The 23,537-nt window shown below is 38.9% G+C and overlaps 1 protein-coding gene across 15 annotated transcripts in view; it reads left to right on the top strand.

The window, feature by feature from the left end:
* The window catches only part of atp2b2 (ATPase plasma membrane Ca2+ transporting 2), a 119,937-nt gene extending 109,266 nt beyond the window's left edge, over positions 1-10,671 (top strand). For 11 of the 15 annotated variants that reach the window (XM_008408527.2, XM_008408526.2, XM_008408529.2 and 8 more), the window contains 9 exons: positions 216-395; positions 530-617; positions 784-890; positions 2,257-2,448; positions 2,740-2,953; positions 3,029-3,240; positions 3,382-3,489; positions 3,598-3,780; positions 8,609-10,671. In XM_008408527.2, coding sequence (XP_008406749.1) covers positions 216-395; positions 530-617; positions 784-890; positions 2,257-2,448; positions 2,740-2,953; positions 3,029-3,240; positions 3,382-3,489; positions 3,598-3,780; positions 8,609-8,920 — 1,596 coding nt within the window. In that variant the 3' untranslated portion in view covers positions 8,921-10,671. Of the gene's footprint in view, positions 1-215; positions 396-529; positions 618-783; positions 891-2,256; positions 2,449-2,739; positions 2,954-3,028; positions 3,241-3,381; positions 3,490-3,597; positions 3,781-5,293; positions 5,484-5,777; positions 5,828-8,010; positions 8,186-8,608 lie in introns of all 15 variants that reach the window. The other 4 variants (XR_001776620.1, XM_008408538.2, XM_008408535.2 and 1 more) reach the window with 4 other exon arrangements.
* The last annotated feature ends 12,866 nt before the right edge of the window (positions 10,672-23,537 follow it).

Genomic DNA, 23,537 nt, shown 5'->3' with positions numbered 1-23,537 from the left:
CCCACACCACCAAATGGTTGACAGACAGAGTCAACATATCCTTCTGGCGCTGATGTAAACTGAAAACTACACTATAGCGTGATAAAAAAAACTTATATAAGGTGTCAGAAGCACAACATTTTGTGACTGAAATAAAAAAATTTTGATGCTTTAATAAAATGGCAGTTTTTAACAGTTATTGCGTGCATCACAAGCTGCATATCTCTGCCCTTTAGGTTCCCGATGCTATTCAGAAGTGTCAGCGTGCAGGCATCACTGTACGCATGGTGACAGGTGACAACATAAACACGGCCAGAGCCATAGCCATCAAGTGTGGGATCATCCATCCAGGAGAGGATTTCCTCTGCATTGACGGCAAAGAGTTCAACCGGAGGATCCGTAATGAGAAAGGCGAGGTACAGAGGATGTCGCCAAAATAACCGGGAGGAAAAAACAGAGACAGCCTCGAAAATGATGAAAAAATATCTAAACTGCGACCACTTTCTCTCTCCATTTTCAAATGTTTGTGTGCATCATGAAACTTGTGTAGGTGGAGCAGGAGCGTATTGACAAGGTGTGGCCTAAACTCCGGGTCCTGGCCAGATCATCCCCAACAGATAAACACACACTTGTCAAAGGTAAGTTTGTGGCATCGTCTTTGGGAAATTGAATTGTGGCTGAATTTACTTCAAACTTAGATTTTGAGATGGGTGTGTGCTTTCTCTTTTTATTAAATAAGACCCAATGACTAATAATCTGATTGGCTGTATCATATGAACTGTTCTGCTCTGCGTGTTTTGACAGGAATTATTGACAGCACTATGGCAGATCAGAGGCAGGTGGTTGCTGTAACAGGAGATGGCACCAACGACGGACCTGCCTTAAAGAAAGCTGATGTCGGGTTTGCAATGGTAATAAAACTAACATGGGATTTATGTTTGCTTGAGTGTTTTCTCTTTAATTACATGTATTAATTTGAGCCTGATTTGCAGTGAACATCTCCCTATGTCTTTTCCGCTGCTGCATTATTTAGAATTTTCTCAAGAACTATCCCTTTATATTTGCTGCTTTGGAGCACCCTCTAGTTGTTGGTTACAGTAACACTCAGCTTAGTTTCTTCCATCATATTCTCCAGGTTCATCAAATTAATTAAAAGGTTTTTCTGCAATTCAGTTCAAAAAGAAAAAAAAAAATTTATTTTGCACTATTAAACACAGAATAATCTGTTTCAAGAATCTGTTTCACCAAAAATTCAATTCAATTTCTTAGAAAGTTTGAATTTGACATAAAGCTAAAAGGGACTTCTTAAATGGCAATATCAGCCTACTTAAAGTGCATCTATGCACAGGACAGTATATGCACATGGGTTTGGTTGGGGCTTGCTTTGCATAAATTACTGTATCAGTGTGCCATAGCATTGTAGCCAGGTGAGATTGCAGGTGAGTCAGCCATACACAGTGATTCCATGGTCATTAAACAAATACTGAGACTTTTTCCAGTGTAAACCAGAGCCAATGAAATCAGTGTCTCCATAAAACTTTTCGCCAGAGGGAAGCATGAAGGGCTCTAATATTTCCTGTGCTAAATTATGACACGATGAAACAAAGTGGACCAACAAAAGCATATGACATGGCACTTGGATTCTGTGAATCTCCACACTTTTAGCTTCTGCCACAGTTTTTCTTTTCATAAAATTTTCTATCAATATGCTTGGCTAGAGCTCTCTGGGAACAGCCAGCTTCTTCAGCAATTATCATTTGTGGTTTGTGTGTAGTGCATCTTTAGCTTTACTTTTTTTAATTGAAATGCAGAGAATAAAATAGTGATTAAAATACATGTGTTTTTGGTTCATTTTTTTGCTGTCCCTTAAACTGAGTATTTTTTTTTTTTTTACTTTGCTACTTTTAGGGCTTCTGAGGATTCCTCTGTGTCCCATTCATTACTTCTTAATAAGATTTTAGGCTTTTAATAATAATTCTTAAGAACTGTTTTTCATTTTGCCACGCTCAAAGAAACTCAAAGATGACACATGCATTTCTGGATTTTACTACTTACCCTTTTCAATCTTTTAATTATGAAATAAATCCTAAACTTCAAAATAACATTGATTTATTTTTTTAAATTAGCATTTGTAAAATAAAATAAAAAAATGTCTTTGAACTATTAGCAATTATTTACATATTGTTAATCTTATGTCTTCCAATCCATGTTCCCAGAAAAAGAAAAGAAAAATTAAAAACGGTTTTCTTCATTGTTGGTCATTTTTTGCTCTTTCAGGGTATCGCTGGAACAGACGTGGCTAAAGAAGCTTCAGACATTATTCTTACTGATGATAACTTCAGCAGCATCGTCAAGGCAGTGATGTGGGGCCGGAATGTGTATGACAGCATTTCCAAGTTTCTTCAGTTCCAGCTTACTGTCAATGTCGTGGCCGTCATCGTTGCTTTCACTGGAGCCTGCATCACACAGGTAAGAAGCATTAATTGGGTATCAATCTCCTTTTCTGGCAATAGTGTAGCAGGTGATGGCATTCTCCTGGTTGGGCTAGAATTGTGTTACTGTTTTCTAATCCATAGTTTTAAATATGGTGACTTGAGTAATCAAATGTCCTACAAAATGAGCAAAACGGTATTTTTGTGTTAGAATGATGACACAAAAACGTCATTGTGTTATATATAAAGGTTCAGTTTCCACTGTATGTTTTCAGTTTTATTGGAGTTTTTGTTTTTCTCAGTGGGAGTTTGCGTTTGATTTCCRCAGGACTCTCCACTTAAAGCGGTGCAGATGTTGTGGGTTAACCTGATTATGGATACTTTTGCGTCTCTGGCCTTGGCGACGGAGCCCCCCACAGAGGCCCTGTTGAGGAGAAAACCGTATGGTCGCAATAAGCCTCTTATCTCCAGCACTATGACCAAGAACATCCTGGGACATGCCGTCTATCAGCTCATTCTCATCTTCACGCTCCTGTTTGCTGGTACGCACAGTTCACATACAGCGTGCTACAATACCCGTTCAGAATTAAAGAAGTTATCACTTCTGTTTCCACCAGGTGAGAAAATCTTTGACATCGACAGTGGCCGTAACGCTCCTCTCCATTCTCCGCCGTCCGAGCACTACACCATCATATTCAACACATTTGTAATGATGCAGCTGTTTAATGAGATAAATGCTCGGAAAATACACGGAGAGAGGAACGTGTTTGACGGGATCTTCAGAAACCCAATTTTCTGCTCCATCGTTTTTGGCACCTTTGCTATACAGGTGCAATGTACTTTTTATTCTATTGGTGAATGTGTTTTACTTATCAGCTAAGGATATTTCACGTATCCAAGGATATTTCACATATTGAGGTTTCTGGAAAGTCATTTTTTTATTTTTTGTACTGTGCATTGTTTTGTGCAGATTGTGATTGTGCAGTTTGGAGGAAAGCCATTCAGCTGTCAACCTCTGAGCCTGGAAAAGTGGTTGTGGTGTGTTTTTCTGGGGCTGGGAGAACTGGTCTGGGGACAGGTAACTCAAATGAATTATTGCCTACTGTTCATGCACTGCTTATTCTTTGGCTTTTGCTTCAGCTTTTGGATTTACCTAAAAAGAATGTTCTCCTATTTTGTTGTGTAGGTGATTGCCACCATACCCAACAGCCACCTGCGTTTCCTGCGTCGGGCGGGCCAGTTGACTCACAAAGATGAGCTGCCAGAGGAAGACGTAAACGAAGAGAACGAGGAGATTGACCACGCAGAGAGGGAGTTACGGAGAGGTCAAATACTTTGGTTCAGAGGTTTAAACCGCATCCAGACTCAGGTAAGATTTTTATTTCACTTCAGGATTTCGTGTGACTTGATACCTGAAAAGACGAAACAAATTTGCTTCCTTTTACTTTATTCGTCCTTCCCCTTGGCACTTATTTTCAGAAACAAATGTGCCAATAGTTTTTGTTTATTAAGGGGTTAATAGCAGAATAGCATGATTCTAGATGCTTTATTGGTCAGCGTCAAAGATCCAGTTTCTTCTATATTTCTGCATAATATTTAAGACATAAATGGCACAACATTAAAGTCATTTTGTCTCAAGATAACAAATTTAGGAACATGAAGATCCAACTTTTCCTGGGTGGATGGAAGCACTGTGGACCATCGGAGGAACAGAAAATAATCATTGAACTGTTGTCATTGTGCTGCACTCTAACACCGGTTTCACTGTGATAGTTAACTCTATTCTGCTTCTGTGTTACACTTTCATCTCACTGATGTGTCACTAGTGGTCCTGTGTGAAGCTATGCCATGGCATGTTCACTTGAGGCAAACTTGTTAACACAAAAATCTATAGATCAAATTGCACTTGACTTGTCTAAATTTTATTTGATCAAAAACCAATAGTTCACGCTGTTTTTATGTTGTTCTTTCACAGTTGTTTTAGACTTGACTGCTTTTTCACTTATTTTGTTTGCAGCCTTTGTACGTGTTCATAACCTACAAAGAGGGCAAGTTGAAGACAAAAGACATGTCAGGCTTTTAAAAAGGATCTACAGCTAATGTCCAGTATCTGAAATCTCAAATCTGAATCTGAAATTAAACTAAACATTTGGACACAGGAGCTACAATATGCAATTGATCATCTACTTTAAGTGAAGTTTCTTTCTCATAGCTGTTCTGAAATCACCTTTTAGGTGCAAAAAACAACAACTTTTTATATCATTATATTTCACAACTGAGTTATTTTTTATATCCTTCATAGATTCAGCTAAACAATTGGGAACAAAGTGTGGCATTAGTTCAGCCACTTTTCACAAAGTCCTTTACCTTCCCACCTAAAATCCCATTTTTACTAAATTGACCAAAATGTCGAGACACAACACAAGTTCATAGCTTTGGAGACTTATTCTGCTTCAGTGATTAATAGATCGCTGTTAGGTGAAAGAATAAACAAACTAAAATGTTACAAAGACTGAAAAATGCGTGAAAAAGCAACTTAAGTCTTCAGAAAGCCTGGAGAACTGTTAATCCAGACCATTTTAAAGGTCATAACACAGTCTGGTTCTGGCAGCAGATGTTGGATGAATCACAGCTTCTACAGTCCTGTATGTTCATGACCACCATGACAGGTACATGTTGTTCTATCTGTAAGATGGCCTTTTATTCCTATTCACCACTTGGTTGTGGGGATACTCCACCCTGACCTTTACCTCCCCCCACCCTTATGTGTCATGACTGCGAAGTTGTACTCCCTTTACCCAACCAGCCAGCATGTGTTACCATTCAGTTCGTGTCACTCTGAGCAGCCATTTGTCCTCTCCTGTCCCGCTCTTCTTCCACAGATTGAAGTAGTCAACACCTTCAAGAGCGGCACCTCCTTTCAGGGGGCTGGGGCTCTGAGACGCCAGTCATCCACCACCAGCCAGAACCAGGATGTAACCAATGTTTCTAGTCCTAGTCACGTGTCCTTGTCCAATGCCCTTTCCTCTCCTACAAGCACTACTGCTGCTACTGCTCCTCCCACTACTGGCCGTGAGTCAGAACTCTGTCAGTCTGCTTGTCTGCTCTCTTTGCTTCAGGGGTGCCATCCAGTCCTCATCAAGCTCTTATTTTTAAACTTAAATTACTAGACATTATGCCACCAATGCCTCCATTGTGACGTTGGCATCTCTGAAGATTTGTCCTTTTCTCTCTTGCTGCTTTTTTCATTTTCTCTCTTATTCTGTCTTTTTGATGTTCACACTGGATTTCAAATTCATCTTGATATCTCCTCCCATGGTTGGCTGTACTGTCCTCTCATTGGTCAATGTGTGTTTGTTTCCCCAGAGTGCTAGGAGCACAGGACTAAGAGTGATACCCACGGCGTGACATTTCAGGTTGTGAGTTTGTCTCCCTCTGCTCATCCTCCATACTTCATCACATGTGTCACTCCTCTCGTTTTTATGTCTCGACGGACGTTAATATTAACTAATTCCAATCAACTCTCAAAGGGACTGGGAGAACATTCAAGTATAAGTGGCAATGTTGTTTTATCGGCCACATAAGTGGCAGATAACAACAACTTGAGACAAATCTAAATTTTATTGTGTATTATATATTTTATTAACTCAATAAACGCTGAGGAAGCGGCTGTATGTGTGGTTAAGGATGTCCTTTTTATTGCCTCGAATGCTTTCAGAAAAATGTTTCTTCTTAGCTCAAGATATAAGATCCTAAGATCTGTGATCATCTCTATTTTCAGCTTTGAGCCATGTCTCAGCGTAATTGACACTTTAAAGTGAACCTGATATGCATATATAAATAAAAGAATAGGTTTAACTTAAAATCATCAGAATGAGAAAATATTCCTTATTCCTTATTTGCTGGATAAAACGGAAAGCTGCTTGGAGATTTTGTCTGTAAGCCAGTTTGTTCTTCTCCTTCGGTCGCTTAATAATCCTGCTGTGGTTGATTATCATGTTACCATATTATCAGCATCAAAATAGATAACCCTCCAATTCTCCATTTTTGTCAGATCTTGTCCTGTCAAACTTATTCAAAAAGATCCCTCATGCTATTACTTTTTATTTTAGCTTTTGCATCTTGCACCCACTAAGCTAAAATTGCAGCAGTGTTATTGCATATTACATGTAATAGCTCTAATTTCCTGACTCTCAAACTTTGAGGCAAGAAGTTACTATCACTGTGCGGTAATTTGCAGGTCTAATATGCTAAAATTTCTAAAAGAGAAATTTCACAAACCTGAATTCTCTTTCCAATTTTTTTATTTAAAGGTTGCAACAAATCTGCTACATATCATGTCTTCTGCATTTCATGTTAAAATATAAAAAAAATCCTCAATAAAGTTAGTTTTTCCTGCGGACCACAACTTAAATTCACATAAAGGATCTTGCACTTATTGTTAGCCCTGGCGTACATGTATAGAATCATTTTCTTTTGTCACTTTGAAAAACTCTGAAAACAAAATGACTTGGGTCACACCTACTAGTACAGCTAAGGATTTTTATAATTCACCTTTCAGATGGAACAAAAACTTTGAAAAAATTGAAAATAGAACATGCAGTGTAGGTAGTAACCAGGGAATATGTAAGAAACTTTGTGATATTCAGAGGAACATTTAAAAAGCTTTAAAATAACTGTGAAAGTGCCAAAAAAAAATCTCGACTCCTCCAGAGCTCATCGCAAAAGTGCAGCAAATAGGTTCAACTCAGCCTAGTGGCAACTTGGCACCGTTGGATGATATTCAAGTTTGAGTCTAGCAATCCAGCAAAAAGACTCTCTGCCCTGCCAGCAAACACCTCCATGTTTCTGTTTTATTCTAAATCCTGCTGGGACCTCACCTGCAACCATATGTCAGATCAGCCTAAGATTGACAAAAAGATGAATCGGTATTGGTATTGGTAACCTTTACAGGTGGAAGGGGCTTATAAAATTCAACATAAGAAACTTGTTTAAGTTTGAGAAAATGTAATACTGATCTACGTTTACTTATAAATAATAATTTACAATCAGTTATTCCGTTTGTTTTATACCAAATGTCTGATGTAACTAAGTGAACATGTTCCCTTTTCTGATTCTTCAGACCTCAGTTTCTGTATGGTTTCAAGGTCGCCATGTTGCAAGTTATTTCTCGAAAACAAGAACATGTGATTCACTAAACTCTCGCACACAGCTGGGCTTATACTTGAGTGTTTACTCAGATATGCATGGAGTGAGAAACATGCTTCAACCGTCAGACCTCTGACAATGAAACTTATTTTCATTATTCACCTCCTTTCGTTTGATGTCGGCTTTTCTTGTGCCAGTGTCCAGTTTTGTCACTGTTGCATGTACTTTGTGTTTACATCTTGTGTGTGTGTTCATAATATTTTAACCTACAGTGTTTGCTTGTCGTCTAAATGCCACTATTTTATTTCTGGGATGTGTTTTGTTGGTGTGAGTTTTATTTTAACTGCAATGCTTAGGTTGAGCCAACCTCATGCAGATTTGACTCACTCCATTTGGGACAATGCCTCTGCTACGCTGTGCTATATTTGAGTGTTTTGTGTGTCTCATTCAGAGTCTGTGTGGATATTCAGCCAGACGGCGGTCTGGTGCCCCCTACCCCCCCTACTCCTCAAGAAGTTTTTAAACCGCCTCATTGGATTTCTCTGATATAACCAACTTCTTTCTTACTGACCTCGTCCACCAGATTTCTTCAAAACTGCATGTGGTATTGTCCATCAATTTTTTCTGTAAGCATTCCATTTATTAATGTGGCTTGTTTCTAGGTATACAGCACATTGGACTAAAGCGTATACTTACAACGAGCGTTTGTGTTGCTTTTGTTTTTCTGGAAATGTCTGATTTCCTTGTGTTCTTTATGATTATGTTCCTCACAGTTTTTCTTAGTGCACGCCAAAATTAAGTGACTTGTGACCTGTAGTCATCTTGTGCAAGCAGAAAACAGACTCCAGTTGCCTTCTCTCTTGTTTCTCTTTCACTTTTTTCTCTTCCACCTTATATTCTTAAAAATAAATATTTTTTTTCTTCTTTGTCTGTTCTTTTTTCACCTATTCTCTCATTACGAGGTTCCCTGCAGCTCTCTTTGTTTGATCTGTAGCATCACCGCTTATGGTTTCTTCCCCTTCCTGTTTTTTGATCTTCTCACACAACAGATTCGAGTTGTGAATGCATTCCGTAGCTCCCTCTATGAAGGCCTGGAAAAACCCGACTCCAGATCATCCATACACAACTTCATGACACACCCCGAGTTTAGGATAGACGACTCCACGCCCAGCATCCCCCTCATCGACGACACAGATGATGATTCGGCCCGCAGGAGGACGAAGTACTCCAGCCAGCCTTCATCTCCTAACAAGAACAACAACGCCATTGACAGTGGCATCAAYCTTACCATCGACATCAGTAAATCTGCCGCCTCCTCCAGCCCCGCCAGCCCTCTCCACAGCCTGGAGACCAGCCTCTAACCCCCGTCCCGAACGCCGCTCTGACCACTCATGTTATTCCCTCATGGTCCCAGAGCGCCTCGTCCGGCTCTCCCGGACCGTTATTTGTTACTTCTACCACTACTTGACACATGGCCACTCAGTCCTCGCCTTTCCCCTCCACCCAGCGCTCCGTGTTTCACCACCAACACAGATGTGGTCCATCTCCCCCCTTGTAAGCTAAAGCCAATAATGCTCTCGCCTCCGTTCAACATCGGGCGAATCTTTGTGAAATGACAAGAGTAAAAAAAAAAACACAATCCAAAAATCTCCGCAAAGCTACACGACCTACACAGCCATCCTGCTTTTGTGGTTGCATGTGTATGGTGGCAGCCTTGATGGTGTGTATGACACTATGCTTGTACCGGTTAGCATGTACTGTATAAACGTGCAGCTGACTGCACGTTGCGTATGAACTGTGTCCGCAGCGACACCTGGAGGAGGACGAGGAGGAGGGAGACTGCCGAGGAGTGCAGAGTGCAAACAGACTTTATGCTCTCCTTAAGCTCCTTCTCTTCAATAATAACATTGTTAACAAAGATACAGTAATAGTTTAAATTAAATTAAAAACCGTTGTTATTATTCTGAGTCTGATTATTCTTGTTATTATTCTTATTGATCCTGCATGAATGTACATTACCCAAGTTTTATTTAAAAAGGGTTTTAATTTTATTGGAGTTGTTTTGGTTCTGATGGGCTGAGCATCGCAGCGGACTACACATGTAAAGAAAGCTTCTCTGAGTCCTCCCTCCCTCCTCTGTGTGGCATGAACATGTACCGGACTCTTAACATTTTTTCTAAAAAAAAAAAAGACATAATCCATAAGCAGAAATGTGTATCGAGGTGGTAGGGCTGAACTTGCACAGTAGTTTTGCACCTGATGAAAAAGAGAAATGCAAAATATCAATAATAATAATGATGATGATAGCATTTATGGGATATATTCTATACATATAAATTCATCAAATCTATTTAGAGAGAGTTTATCTTTGTTTGTTGGCATGTTGCCTTGTTTCCGCTTCAATGGCTTAAATTACTTTGACTTATTTATGTCTTAAACAGAATGTAATTGTTTACAACCTCGTAGAGATGAATTTCCTGGTTTCTTAGAGGAGGTGAGCTCAGAATTTTGTTGCTGTGTTATTACGGGAAAAACCATGTGCTGAAACTTGCCTGCTATATTGTCAAATAATGTAGATATTTTTAGAGGATAAACAACGAGAAGAAACCAAAATATAATGGGATGCATAGTACAGTACATGTGGAATCTTAGTATTACTCTTTATGATTGTTGGGATCAAATAAGAGCGGCTTGCCTTTGGTTTTTCCTAACGAAGGCCTCCTTTTTATGACAGAGGAGGACATTTGATTTGATTAGACTTTTTTTTAATTATTATTATTATGGTTTATTTTTGCTTTGCTTTAACGCTGACCTGGAGTCAGTGCTTATGTAAAAGGTTGATATCAGGACCTTTTTATTTAACTGTCGTCTAGGTAAGCCTGCTTGTTCAAAGGACTTGATGTTTTAAAGATGTATGTGACCATCAAAAGGCTGCAATCCAGTCACTTTTAGAAATTTGTTTCAAACTTGCAATATATTGTGCTGATATTTTCTAATTTATTTTTGATTTTTTTTTTTTTTTTAGTTTCTTTTCATCCAGACACAAGCAGCCCCTAAATGCTGTTGGCATTTTTAACATCTAAAGAAAAAGGAAAAGCTGACAAAAAAAAAACAAAACTAATAACAACAAAAATGGAATGTTGCTTTGACTCTTTTTCTATCTATATACATAAAAAGATTTCCTGCACTATCTGGTTATGAATGAAAACTTCTGTGGTGTAACTCTAGATGTGCTTTTGTGTGTTTTAACCAAGCTTGTCTTCCTGCCGTCACAGAATATACAGTACTCTTAGCATCTCAACTGTACTCACTAGTTGTAAACTATTTATTGTACTTTGACCAATCAGACATTATCAGAAGTCGCATACAGAAGGCACATGTATCCTTTTTTTTTTTGCACTCAGAAGGACAAGGCCACTTAACTAGCCTCTAGTATTATTACTCTACCTAACCGAAGTCAGTGGCAAGCATGATGTCATAAAGTAGGCTCATTATGCAACTTGAAGAATTTTTTGTTTGTTTTGTTTTTAGCATAAATTAAAAACTATTCTGTAGACGATGTAAACAATCATTTCTCTGAGCAGCTTTATCTTTTTTTGTTTGTTTTTGTTTTTGCATCCTCCTTCCTCCTCCTCTGTCATTGTTCAGCCAATCCGTTTATCTGAAGAGGGTGCACAAGCTTTACTGGTCAGCTCAGGCATGTCGAAAAACATCTGAATAAAATCGGTCTTATTTAATTTGAAAGAAAACAGTCTGGGTTCTGATATTTACCTTAGAAGTCCTTAATTTATTTTGCTATTTTTTCTGGCGTTTGCCTCTTTTTTTTTTTCTTTTTCTTTTTTTTTTGTCTGTAAAAATTACAAGCGATAAATGAAACAAACAAATAAAAAAAAAACACACACACACACACACACACATAGTTATAGAATTTTCCGTATATATAAAAAAAGACTTAAGCCAACATTCTCGAACCATTTTTACATCGAGGAGGACTTTCAGCTTTAAGAAACTGAAGTTAAACTGATTCTTGTAAATAGAGTTATGGGTCCACTGAGGACAGAAATGTTGAAAACATGAACTCCTCCTGATTACATCATGCAACTCAATGAGTCATACTGATGACGCGGCACTTTGGCTGTTTGTAATCAATCACCGCTCCTGTCAGAGACGCATCCAAATCATAATGTGTTGTAACGACCTGTCATTATGTTTATGATGACGCCCATCATGATGATGACGATGATATCAATGATACTTTTTTGCAATATACTCACCTGCCTCGATGTACTGTATTTAGCAGCATGCAGTTTGTGGAACAAAGAAAAAGAGAAATGCCAACAGATAGCTTTTTGGCATACTTAGCCATTCATGGGTAAGTGAATTAAGTGTTCATCTTGTTTTTATGATATTTTTTTTATCTATACAATAATTGTAAATAAAGAACTCAATGTCTTTGTTCATTTAATACTATGCAAAAAGTCATGCTTTTCTGATTGTTAATCCCCTCAGTTGTAGAGTGTGTTGCTGGAATGTTTGTGGTTTCAAAAGTCAGTAAAAATAATGTGATGTAAATTATTTTCTAGCCTGACGAAAAGTAAAAATGATGCTGAGAATTCTTAGAATACGGTGAAAAGGATTTTATAGTGGTGATGACTATGATGATGGACTGTGACTCCTGCTGCTTGACTGACCCATTTATCACTCTACTTACAGGAGCACCAGTGAAAACGTAATCATCGTATTGCTAATAACGGTAATAAAAAGGAAAAAAAGAAAAGAAAACTCATTTAATAAATTTCCCAGAGCAGCATGACCAGCATGGTGTGTCCTCGCCCCGTGTCACATGTCCTGTTCTGATTTTGTCGTGCCTCACTTTGACTTTGTTTTTGCTGTTTATTGGTTTAATTTAAAAGCATCTCAGGTGTTTAACGGTGGCAAGTTAATTATTTGTGAGACTCTAATCACGACGAGGCAGCACAGCAGCATCTGAAGGAACAAAAGAAGTGTCGTCTGAAATCCTACCTGTTCTTCTCGCCTCCCCTGCTTGTTACTTTGCAGATCACACACAGTTTAAGTGCTCAGAATGGGCAAGATTAGAAATGAACACATCAGAGGTGCGTCTGAGGTTGAAATTAGAGAAGTGTGACGAATTTATATCTGTATTAGGTTATATTAGGAGTCCTATACAGTCAGTCATAATATCATATTTTTATCTGAACATTGAATACTTTTCCTTTCCTGGGAGCTGCATACATTTTACTGAGAACAAGGAGGTTTCTGTTTGCTTCTCAACATTTTGAATTTTACATTAGAAGCAAATCTGATGAAACGGTAAGATCAAGATTTGTTTTTTTATTATCAGGCAAACTTATCTGTTCAATACTAACAAAACAAAAACCACATAAATGAAATACTAACATAAACTAATCAAAACATTGTATTGTAATCCACACTATGGATAAAAAAACAACTATAAAACATGCACCTGAAGCAATAATTATAACTAACTGAAAACATGATTACCGAGATCTAATCGCTTTCTGAGAGGCCAACAAAACGATTGCATGCCTTGATTTAGAATGAAACCTAACTTTGAACACGAGCGTAAAAGTTGGGAATGTAAAAGTCGTCAGTTCTCAAATTACCTTTGTCCCCAGTTAGCTTTGTCAGCAGTAGACGACTGCCACAATCCAGAGAATAACTGAAGGTCCAACTCATTGCAGTTTTAACTTTTGCAGAAACACTGTTCCCTCTTGGCAGCATATAAGTAGCCACGTTTAGATGAGCCATCAGTTCAGCTTTTTGATGCGTTTAATGATCTGAGAGGTAAACTGTTGGTAAAAAATAAATGAATGAAATTCTGATGCTGACAAATGGAATGCATAAAACATCTGAACCTGGTGAAGTGTGCAATCGACTCTTTTCCTGGATCCAGTGAGAGAGCTTTCCTCAGAGTTGTTCACTGACTCCATCTCAGTGGAAGAGTCCATTTCGAGGAAGAACATGTCAGAAATTGGCCAGCCAGTCAAACACAAACTTGGAGTAACACACCAGCTGTGGTTCCATTACAAATGTTACTTAGTCGATATTCCGCTAATAAAATGCTTTATGTGGGTGCTTCATTACAGAAGCAAAACTGAAATTGTTTAAAAAGAACAGTGGATGGATTTATTGAGAGAGAGACGGAAGATAATTGCTTTAAAAAGGAAGCTTCCTGGACAAAGTGAAGGAAATTATTTTGTGTGAACGAGGAGGAAGCTAGGCACAGATTGAACATCCACATGAGCTACAACCATCACATTTATTTATCCACTTTTAAACCAGAAACAACATTAAGGGTGTCTTATCTGGGCTAAGGAGAAAAACAACTACTTATGCCACTCTGTATTAAGACTCAAATTCAGTTAAAATTTATCATTTTTTTTTAACCTTTTGCTTTGCTTTTACTTAGTCTTGTGTTAATGTGACTAAAGAAAATATATTTTCACATATTGTACCAAAGGAATCCCCTCCACATGTAATCCGTTAATGACGCCTATGTCACTATAYGTCCACTGGAGGGCAGCACTTCATCAGCCACACAGTCCTACATTACTTGTAATCTTGATTCTTGAAGTTGTTCCACTTTGTGTATTCCTGTCCATTATGGTTGACAGAGATATTGAACTAATCTTAAACTGAACTGATTCCATGCTGTTTACCTTACATGCATATGACCAGTCAGCATTCATCACATCGAGAGCAGGATATATTTTTAGTATCTTGAGTTCCTATAAATACACAAGCAGCAAAAAGATAGTCAAGTCCTGAAGAAAAATCAAATCGGCTACAAACTGATCAGCGAAGGATTATAGAACCTTCACAGTGAACCTCAAGCAGTTTTAGTTGTATTCAAAATCAAATTCAACATTCATTTCCATCCTAAAAAAAATGACTGCACCACTGAGTAACAGTCCAGTCCTTTTTCTTTGTACTAAAGTAGAGAATGGTTTGATGTAAGAATTGGGACACTTTTAGTCCTTGGCTTGAAACACCTGGGTGTGCTGACTCTATAAGCTCAGACTCCAGCTGCAGTCCACATCTTGTGGATCTCTCCCAAAATCTTGAATGTATTTTGCCTGATAATCTTCCCAAGACTGTAGTTTTTCCCCTTTCAACTGCACCTTTTCAACCACAGTTCTTTCTTCCACTCAACCTTCTGTTTTTATAATTGCATACATTGCTATGTGAACAACCAGCTCTTTTAGCAATCATCTTTTGTGGGTTACTACACCATCGCACATTTCTTTACTAAGAATCCTTTTTTCTCCTGTTGTTTTAATGTAAAATTTTAAATTTAAAGAAACTGAATTTTGTTTCAATTAGCTGTAAACAGAAATTGCAAAAGGAACAGAAATAAATGTTTGAAATGCATCAGTCTGAATGTAAGCTAAACAACTTTTTCTATTGAATCAATTCAATTTTAAATTGAACTTGCACTTGAACTTGTTGACCGCAAGGAATAATTTAAAGAAACCGATCAAAACTTCACCCGGTTGCCTGTATCCAGTCATTAGGATTAAAATTTGTGTTTTTTAAAGTAAATTTTTAAATAAACCTGTTTTCCTTTCTCCTAAAACGTTGAGGGTTTTTGTACCCTGATGTTAACCCTATGTTCATCTGAGCATCAGCTTCACAGTGGGTGTAGCTGCATCAGCATGCGCGGCAGTCTCTGCTGCGGTGGCACAGTCTTTGAATATAGAGTGGGCTCCCACAGCTCAGAAGATTAGCGACACAGTGCATTCAGGTCCATGTGCGAGGGCCGATTTCCAGGAAGAAAAGCCCTTCGTTGGGCCCCCAGTTGAATCCTGCTGCTTCCCTTTGGCCTAATAGAAGGCTGCAGTAACTGACAGTCCTTTACAATCCGCCAACACTGGTGGAGGTTTTGGAGGCTCTCGTTTCTTCTTCTTTCTTCTTTTTTTTCCCTTTTTACTCTGTTTTTCTCCGAAAGGACTGATTTTAAAATTACTCGTGTGCTGCCTGGTGTGTGTACGGGTTGGTATAGTTGTGTGCATTGGTCCATATGTGTGTGGTTTCATGCACACACGCAGGCACCCACAAGGACACACACGTGCACATGTTTGAATGCCAGTGCTGGCAATTGTCTTAATGGGATAAGGGGAGACTATGGTTCCTGTTGAAGGGAACAGTACTGTGGGATTGACATGGGAAAACACACACACGTTGCATTCATCGCACCAGTGGCTATGTTGTCGGTCGATTCACAAAAAAGGTGATATGTGGTGACTTGGTGTCTTCAAAACAGGCCTCAGGACTGCAAATATTCTCAAATCGTTCCAAACATCCAAGCATGACTGAACCTTAAACATCAAAAAATGTAAACAAATTCAACTGTAAGTTGTATTTGTGAACTTATATTGTTTATGATCATTGATTCATATTAACCGAACATAATGTACCATTTGAGGAAACAAAGTTTCGCTGCAAGTTAGTTGAATCTGCAGTGGGTTGCAATAAAGTAATCTTGGCCAGCAGGGGTCGTCTGTGGCAAAATATTGAGCCAACTTTCGTGTCCCCCTGTGAATTGCAAAGCTTCCGTGTCAAACAAGTTGTAGGAACATATTAAGTAAAGCTGTCAGTTGTGATGCAATGGAGAGAGAGAGAGAGAGAGAGAGAGAGAGAGAGAGAGAGAGAGAGAGAGAGAGAGAGAGAGAGATTAGACTAAGGGGTCTGTAACTCCAGTCTTCCAGTCTCAGTGTCCTGCAACTTTTGGATGCATCCACGCTCCAACACACCTGAATCAAAGGCTGAATTACCTCTTTGGCATGTCAGCAAGTTTTGCAAAAGTCTGGTGATATAATTTTTTTTAATTTGATCAAGGTATATTGGAGAAGGAATACATCCAAAAGTTGTAGGACAGGGGCACTTGACTGCTGGAGTTGCAGACTCTTGGACTAAGATAAAGCTGATCCTAATTAAAGAAAGGTCTTACCACATTCCTAATTAATGTCAGCATGAAGGCAACAGCTAAGATTTAAATAGAAACTTGAATACAGAATTCTGATCATTCATCTTTCTCTGACTCTCTAAACCAGGATCTACTGTAAAAAAAATCCTTTATTTCTGCTAAAGTATATATTTTCAATGCTTATGTTGGTACACTGTGAGCACTTGAAATGAAAGTCAAAATGTAGATTTTATTACATGATCTTACCTTACAAATTTGATTCCGAAGAAACACAGTGTCCAACCTTATGACACTAGAAAGTTGTTTTGAAATCATTCTTTTGTGGATATTTAGATATTATTCCATCTGAAAAATGAGGAAAAACTTCTAAAACATTTGTTTTTAAAATCTTTATTTAAATACATTAATTGTTTTTGGGTTGTTTTTTTTATTGACAAAATTATTAAAACTGTGGAAGGTCCAAAGGTCCACAGGTTGCAGATTCTGCCCTAAGCCACTCTTAGCATGCTAGTAGTTTTTTTATAGTGTTTATAATGTTACTACATTGCTCCATGATCTGATAAATTCAGTCTTCTGACCAGATCACAATACCATAGTTTAATTATTGACCAATGAGTTTGGTTGGAATATGAACCTCCTGGGCTCCAATCACAGACCATTAATGATATTTTGTAAATCACTTTTTGTTATATTTTCAAAGTTTACAGGTCATATTTGTCTATGACACAAGATTCCTGGGCTGGTAATGTTAACACACAAATCCTGACACAACCTGATGACAGACGATGTCATCTTCCTCTCTCTCAGACCCATAATCATACTCAGCTCCTCAATTACAGCAGCTGGACAGGCCTGTGATTACTGCTCCACCTCCAAACCTCACTGGTATAATTACTCCATTCTCCTGCTCATTCTGTCAATACTGAGATGTCAGGTGGCGTTAAGTGAAATGGCAAATTCACACAATGTCGGGGGGAGACTGATCAACATCTCATCTCAACTCATTGTTACCTCATCTTGAGGTAACAATGAGTTGAAGAGGAGGAGGAGGGTGATAGATGAAAGAGAAAACCAGAACAGAAAGAAAGAGACCACCAGCTATTGATTTGATATGTGCAGTTTGTCTTCATTACCCATGGTCCACTGCTGTCAGAGATGCGCTAACGGCTTCATGCATCACATGGTCGCCCGGCAGGTGAGCGGGTAGGCAGACAGAAACAGGAATGGCTGAATATGTAATTGCACATCTGGTTTATTACCATCCATCACACATGAGGAATGTGCAGGATCAGACTGAAATAATTGCCTTGGTACTGATCAGGCTTATTCTGCATTGGAGGAGCTTTACTTGTGCAAAATGTATCAATAAGGCAGGACATACACTACAGAAAAAGACTTTCCCATAAATATGTGTTGTGTAGTGTTAGAGTATCCAACGGGCGTCTGAAGTGAGAGATGAGAGTATCGAACAGAGCGATTGCTATTGTTTTCCCAAGTTGTTTTTGTCAGTATAGCCACAAGTTCTACTTATTCAAGTCAAGATAATTTATGTGTAGATGTAGCACACCTGGTTGGGACTCTAAGAAAAGCTTCTTTGACAAACAAATAGACTCTATCTGCAAAAGTTGGAATAAGCTAGCTGAGAAACCGACCCATACCTTCTCCCTCCTGATTTTTGTTGATTTGATCAAATCACCAACATTGTCTGAATTCACACTACGTGATTTATACCACAATATCACAAACAGCAATTCCCCTTGCACCGAAGAAGATTTAAGTGCGTCCATAGGTCCAGTTGCAACAAGGCAGGCTACATGATAATAGGCCATTTTCTTGCATCGTTGTCTGTTTGTGGAGCCGACCACACAACACCCCATGACCATTTTTACTGTGAAATCAACTAAGAAAAAGCAATTCTAGGCTACCAACTGTATGTTTTTGTGACAAGCTTTACAAAGTTGACGCATACAGTTGTTTTAAGCTCCATCATAGCGATGTGGGCCACTTTCATAAGAGTGTGAAGTCAGCTTCTCTTATTTTGTGAGTTTTGATAGAAAATAGTTCAAAGTAATCTGTTTAAAACTTTTTTATCTCTTGATACCCAAAGCTGGCCCATGTCTGGCAACAAATGGGTTAAAATGGCTTCAGAAAGAAGGCTTGGCTTAGAAATGCACAATACATTTAAGGAATAAAATCGTATCTTCCAAGCTTACAGTGGGCTGTTACTAGAACTTCTTGTTCCACAGCTAAAGCCAGGCAAAGTGGGCGTCTGAAGTTCTTGCTTTGCTTTGTCAGATTCTGTTCTTGTACAAAGTAGGCTGCTTTATTAAACTGCACATGTTGCCAACACTTTTAATATTCAGCATAGTAAAATGATCCCCCTCAGCTCCGTTGGTGTGTGGCCGGCTGTCCTGCTAATAAGACTCGCTCACTACTGGGTGGCCTGGTTGGTCACCGCTCAACACTCTTCTGTTGCCAAGCAAAGACTCTCACAGGGAGGGTCTGCTGATATGTTTATAACTTTTGCTAAATTACGGTTATTGCTTTAAACTCTTCCTGTTGTCCCCCTAATGCTTCTGTGGGACTCATAAGTTTTGCTGCACACCGTCACGTGCAGATGAAAGGGACGGGGAGGTGAATGGTTGCAGTGGATTGGCTGCAGGCAGTTTGTTGAACCTGAGTTTGGGATCTTTTGCAGTGAGCTCTTTGTCTGGTATTTCCCCTCGTTCCTTTTCTCCTCACTTTCCCTCACTGAATCTTTTTGTTCGCTAAAACTCTGCACGAATGCAGTCCAAAGCCTTCTCAGTGAAGTGACCCATGTTGAAATGTTCTGGGGGCGTCCAGTTGAATTGCTCAAACAAATTGCTGTTGATATGAAGATGTGGGGGTGTCTCTGTTGAGACTGAAGTTCATACACTTGGCAGCAGAAGGTTGGCGTCACAGCATGTTAAACGGCTGCGTTTTTGACTTTGTCTTTTATCAGTCAGTTTGTGTTTTTCTGTAGAAGTGACTTCACTTTTAAACAAATACACCAAATGGAAATTTACCAAGCTATTCGGTTCATTGTTGTCCAATAGAATGATGTTCAATGAAAAGAGCATCTGCATGTTGAATCAGACCCTTTTTCTACATTGCTCCAATGTACAGAGCTGACCAGGTCCCGTCAATCTGCTTGTTCTTGCTGTTGTTTCTGTGGTTTTCACCCCAGTGGAATCCATGATCTCAGAGCCATCACTGACCAAGTGTTGGAAGGAAACATAGTGGAGCGCACTGAAGTTATTGTGCACTCCATTGACTGGTGTAAAATGCTATGTACTGATACCAAGATGCTGTCATGCATCACCAAGGGAACAAGGCATTGTTTTTACAACTGGCAGCAGCTGATTTGCACCTCRAAAGCTCAAATACCTGAACCATGTCCCAAAATCCCAGAGGTGTTGAAATGGAGGCTTCATGGATGCAGAGCAGGACGTATCAGGAAGTTCAAACCATCTCTCTGCTCTGCATTCTAACCATACGACTACACAGGGATTTAAAGAGGAGCGGCTAAAGCAAATGAGGAGGACTAGCAGAGCTTTTCAGTAACTGATGGTGTCAACGAGTTGAGCTGTTGGCATGTCATGACAGTCGTAAAGCTATCATACAGCAGCAGCCTTCAGTCAGAGGGCTCCTCAAATTTAAAAGACTGACTGCTATAAGAGATCCATACTACACAACATCACCATTCACAAGGGATCTTCGAAGACATTACAATGATATGGACCCACGCCCCCATCTCCCTGCCTGGAGGCAAAAAGCTGCTCCCCGACATTGGTTTTATCTGTTAAGTTGTCAATAAAACATCTAAATCTTAAATGCACGCAGTACTTTGATACACTGTGACAACTAAATAACAAGGTCAGTAAAAAGTTTTAATTAAGAAATAAAATAGCGTGGGAGAGGGAATGGGAGAGGGAAATAGTTCAGTTATTCTTGCTCGACTTTGGCAACCGTAACATGTAGATGCGATGTAGAATTCGGTTCAGTTACAAAATAAAAAAAAAGGCGACCTACACACCAACTCTGACAGATCATAGAAGTGTTTACACTAATCAACGACAGCTGTGTTAGATTAGCTAGTAGTGGCAGCAGTAGCTAATCTACCGCAACGGCCACTTATTGATAACAKCAAAATAAACATCAAGCCTAAAAACTTATCAGACTGAATGTTTTGTTCTTTGTGTGGGAAATGCTTGAGTGTTGATATTGAAAYCTGAAACATACAACATGTGAGGTTTTGCCAGTTGCTATGGCGACGAGTCCACGGGGTAGCCCACACAGAGAGCGAGAAAAAATGGTTTTGAGTTGGTCTTTAATGATTTTCTGCGTTATTTCTTTTTGCCTTTGAAGTGGCTACATCCATCTCCAGGTTCCATTTAGTGGCTATGGATGGCATGTAAAAAAAATAATAGCCTTTTTGCCCTTGTGGGTTCTGCGCATGCGTGAAATTACCGGATATTGACCTTTTGCWTCATTCGAGACGCTGTAACAGACTTCGGAAGTGAAGGACGGGAGATTTGAACAGAGCAACTGAAATAGTTTTCCAGTTTATTCATGGCTTCTACTTGTTCGAGTGAAGCTAATTTGTCTGTGAGTCTAACACACCTATTTGGGGCTCACAGACGGCGGTAATTACAATAGCTGGAAATAGCTATCTTAGAAACCGACCCACACCTCCTCCCTCCTGATGTGTTGATTAAGTCGCCGACATCGCCTAAAATCATGCCGCATGATGTATGTCACTGTCATAAACGGCGTTTTCTCTTACAAGGCAAGATTTTATTTTGAGGTATCAGAGTAGATAYGCACCCCATGTTAGATCGTTCTATCATTGTTCTTCTACTTTTTGTTTATCAGATGAATTCTAATAAAATAAATGTTGTGTTTTGTGGTTGTAGTTCAGTTTTGCTTAGGACTTGCAAGATACAATTATGTTCGCAATCACGTTTTTCACCAAGCAAGTGATTTAATAAACTTTATAACTAGAGAACAGCTTCTTGATTGTGCTTCGTCTCTGGTTTCAGAATGGCATCGGAGGCCGAGAAGAAACTGGATTAAGATCAAGGATTTGAGAGGTTTCAGATGTACCACGGGGGAGCAAAGGTGGGCGTACAGGCAGGTGCAGAGGATTTTGTCCAGAAAGAAGGAACTGCCAAACAATGGGTAAGGTTCCAGGTAACTAACCTCTGTGCCAAGCATGTAGTTGACTTGGCACAGAGGATTTTTCTTTCTGCAGGAGTTCAAGGAGGGACTTGAAGCAGTTTACCTGGGAAAAACAAAGTAGAACATGATGAAATGCAGCACACAAGGGAAACTGGCTTGGAACTGTTACTGCAGGGGAAGGGAGACTGTCTGGTAGACAACGTGATGAGCTCAGGTTCTGCCAGTTGCTGCCTGTTGGAGGTACCTCACTAGATTTTAGTATTTACATACTCTACATGTAAAGTTACAAAGCTTTTTTTTACTCACTGACAAACATTAAATCAGAGTAAACACTTCCTGTTAGAGGTCAGTTAGGATTAATGCAGGTATTCTTGTTATCCAGTTGTCCAATTAGCTTTCCTCAATTTTCTCATGATGGTTTGCTTGGAAATTAATTTATTCCACCTGGCTGAACTAGTTCAGTTGAGTTTGCAGACTGCCTTTTTTCAGTTCTAGGTTTTCTGCGGCACAAAGACCATGCTTTTTGATGACTATTAAACACTGCGTTTATTCTTCTTAAGGCACTTTTTAACTAATTTGGCTGCAAGCTTGGAGTTGTCCATTTAGAAGACCCATTTGTGCCCAGTTTTTAACTTCCTGGCCAAAGACTTAAAGTGTTGCAATATTCCCATATGCTGTTCTTTCATTTTGATGCCATATATTTTGTGAAGTGCACCAGTCCCTCCTGCTGCAAAGCACCGACACAGCATGATGTTGGAATGGTGTTCTCAGCTGTGCAAGCTTAATCTGTTTTTCCTCCAGATGTAACGAGAGTCATTTCCACAAAATACTTGAATTTTAGTTTCAGCAGACAACAAGACATCTCTTCAAAAATTTTGAATTTTGTCTCTGAGTGCATTTCCAAACGGCAATGTGTTTTTTAATGTGATTTGCAGATATGAATTCTTTGCTGAGTGGCCTTTCAACCCATTCWTGTACAGGATTCTTACCATCTTCAGCCCCAATCTACAACATTTCCTTTTATTCAGGGCTAAAAATGCAGATTTCATTTTAATCTGCATTAAAATGAAATAATGGGACAGATTAATATATTAATCTGTATTTAATTAATACATTAATCTGCACAGATTAATGTATTAATTAAATACAGATTAATGTATTAATTAAATACAGATTAATGTATTAATTAAATACATTAATCTGGGACACAACACTAAACAGTATGGTGACTGGACATTTCCATAATGCTTATTATTGCACATAATTATTTGAACAGATGACATTGAACCTCTGCTTATCTTGAAATTGTACCCAAGGATGAACCAGACATCTGAAGATTCACAGTTTTCTTTTGATTATCCCATTAAATTATTATTATTATTTCAGGAAAATACGGAAGTTATTTTCTGGATTACAGTGTCACAGTTTGCTGTTCAGTGTTGATTTTATTTGAATAATTTCACAAATCAGAACACTACTTCTTGTAGCAGCGTACCTGCACATAGTTAGCTGTCATTCTTAAGAACTCGCCTTCTGATCATGTTGTGAGCTTTGACATTGGTCTGGTTGAAAAGCACAGTGAGTACTTGCCAGCCACTTTGGGTGGCCATACTTTTTATGCAGGGCACTTCCTTAAAGCTTCTAATGACGAGTGACCCTTACGTGAACAAATTCTTAGAGACTAGGTCAGGCTTTTAGATTCAGGGGAGTTCCTACTGCATCCGTCTATCACGCCTGGAAACCGAGCAGTCAACTTGTGTATGAACAAACTCTGTAGCCTTCCATTTTAAGCCCAAAGGGAAGTTATT

This window comes from Poecilia reticulata, linkage group LG5 (genome assembly GCF_000633615.1).
Source record: "Poecilia reticulata strain Guanapo linkage group LG5, Guppy_female_1.0+MT, whole genome shotgun sequence".
In the NCBI taxonomy this organism is placed as follows: domain Eukaryota; kingdom Metazoa; phylum Chordata; class Actinopteri; order Cyprinodontiformes; family Poeciliidae; genus Poecilia; species Poecilia reticulata.
The sequence above is the reverse complement of the archived record's forward strand: the minus strand, read 5'-3'. Positions and strand labels throughout refer to the sequence as shown.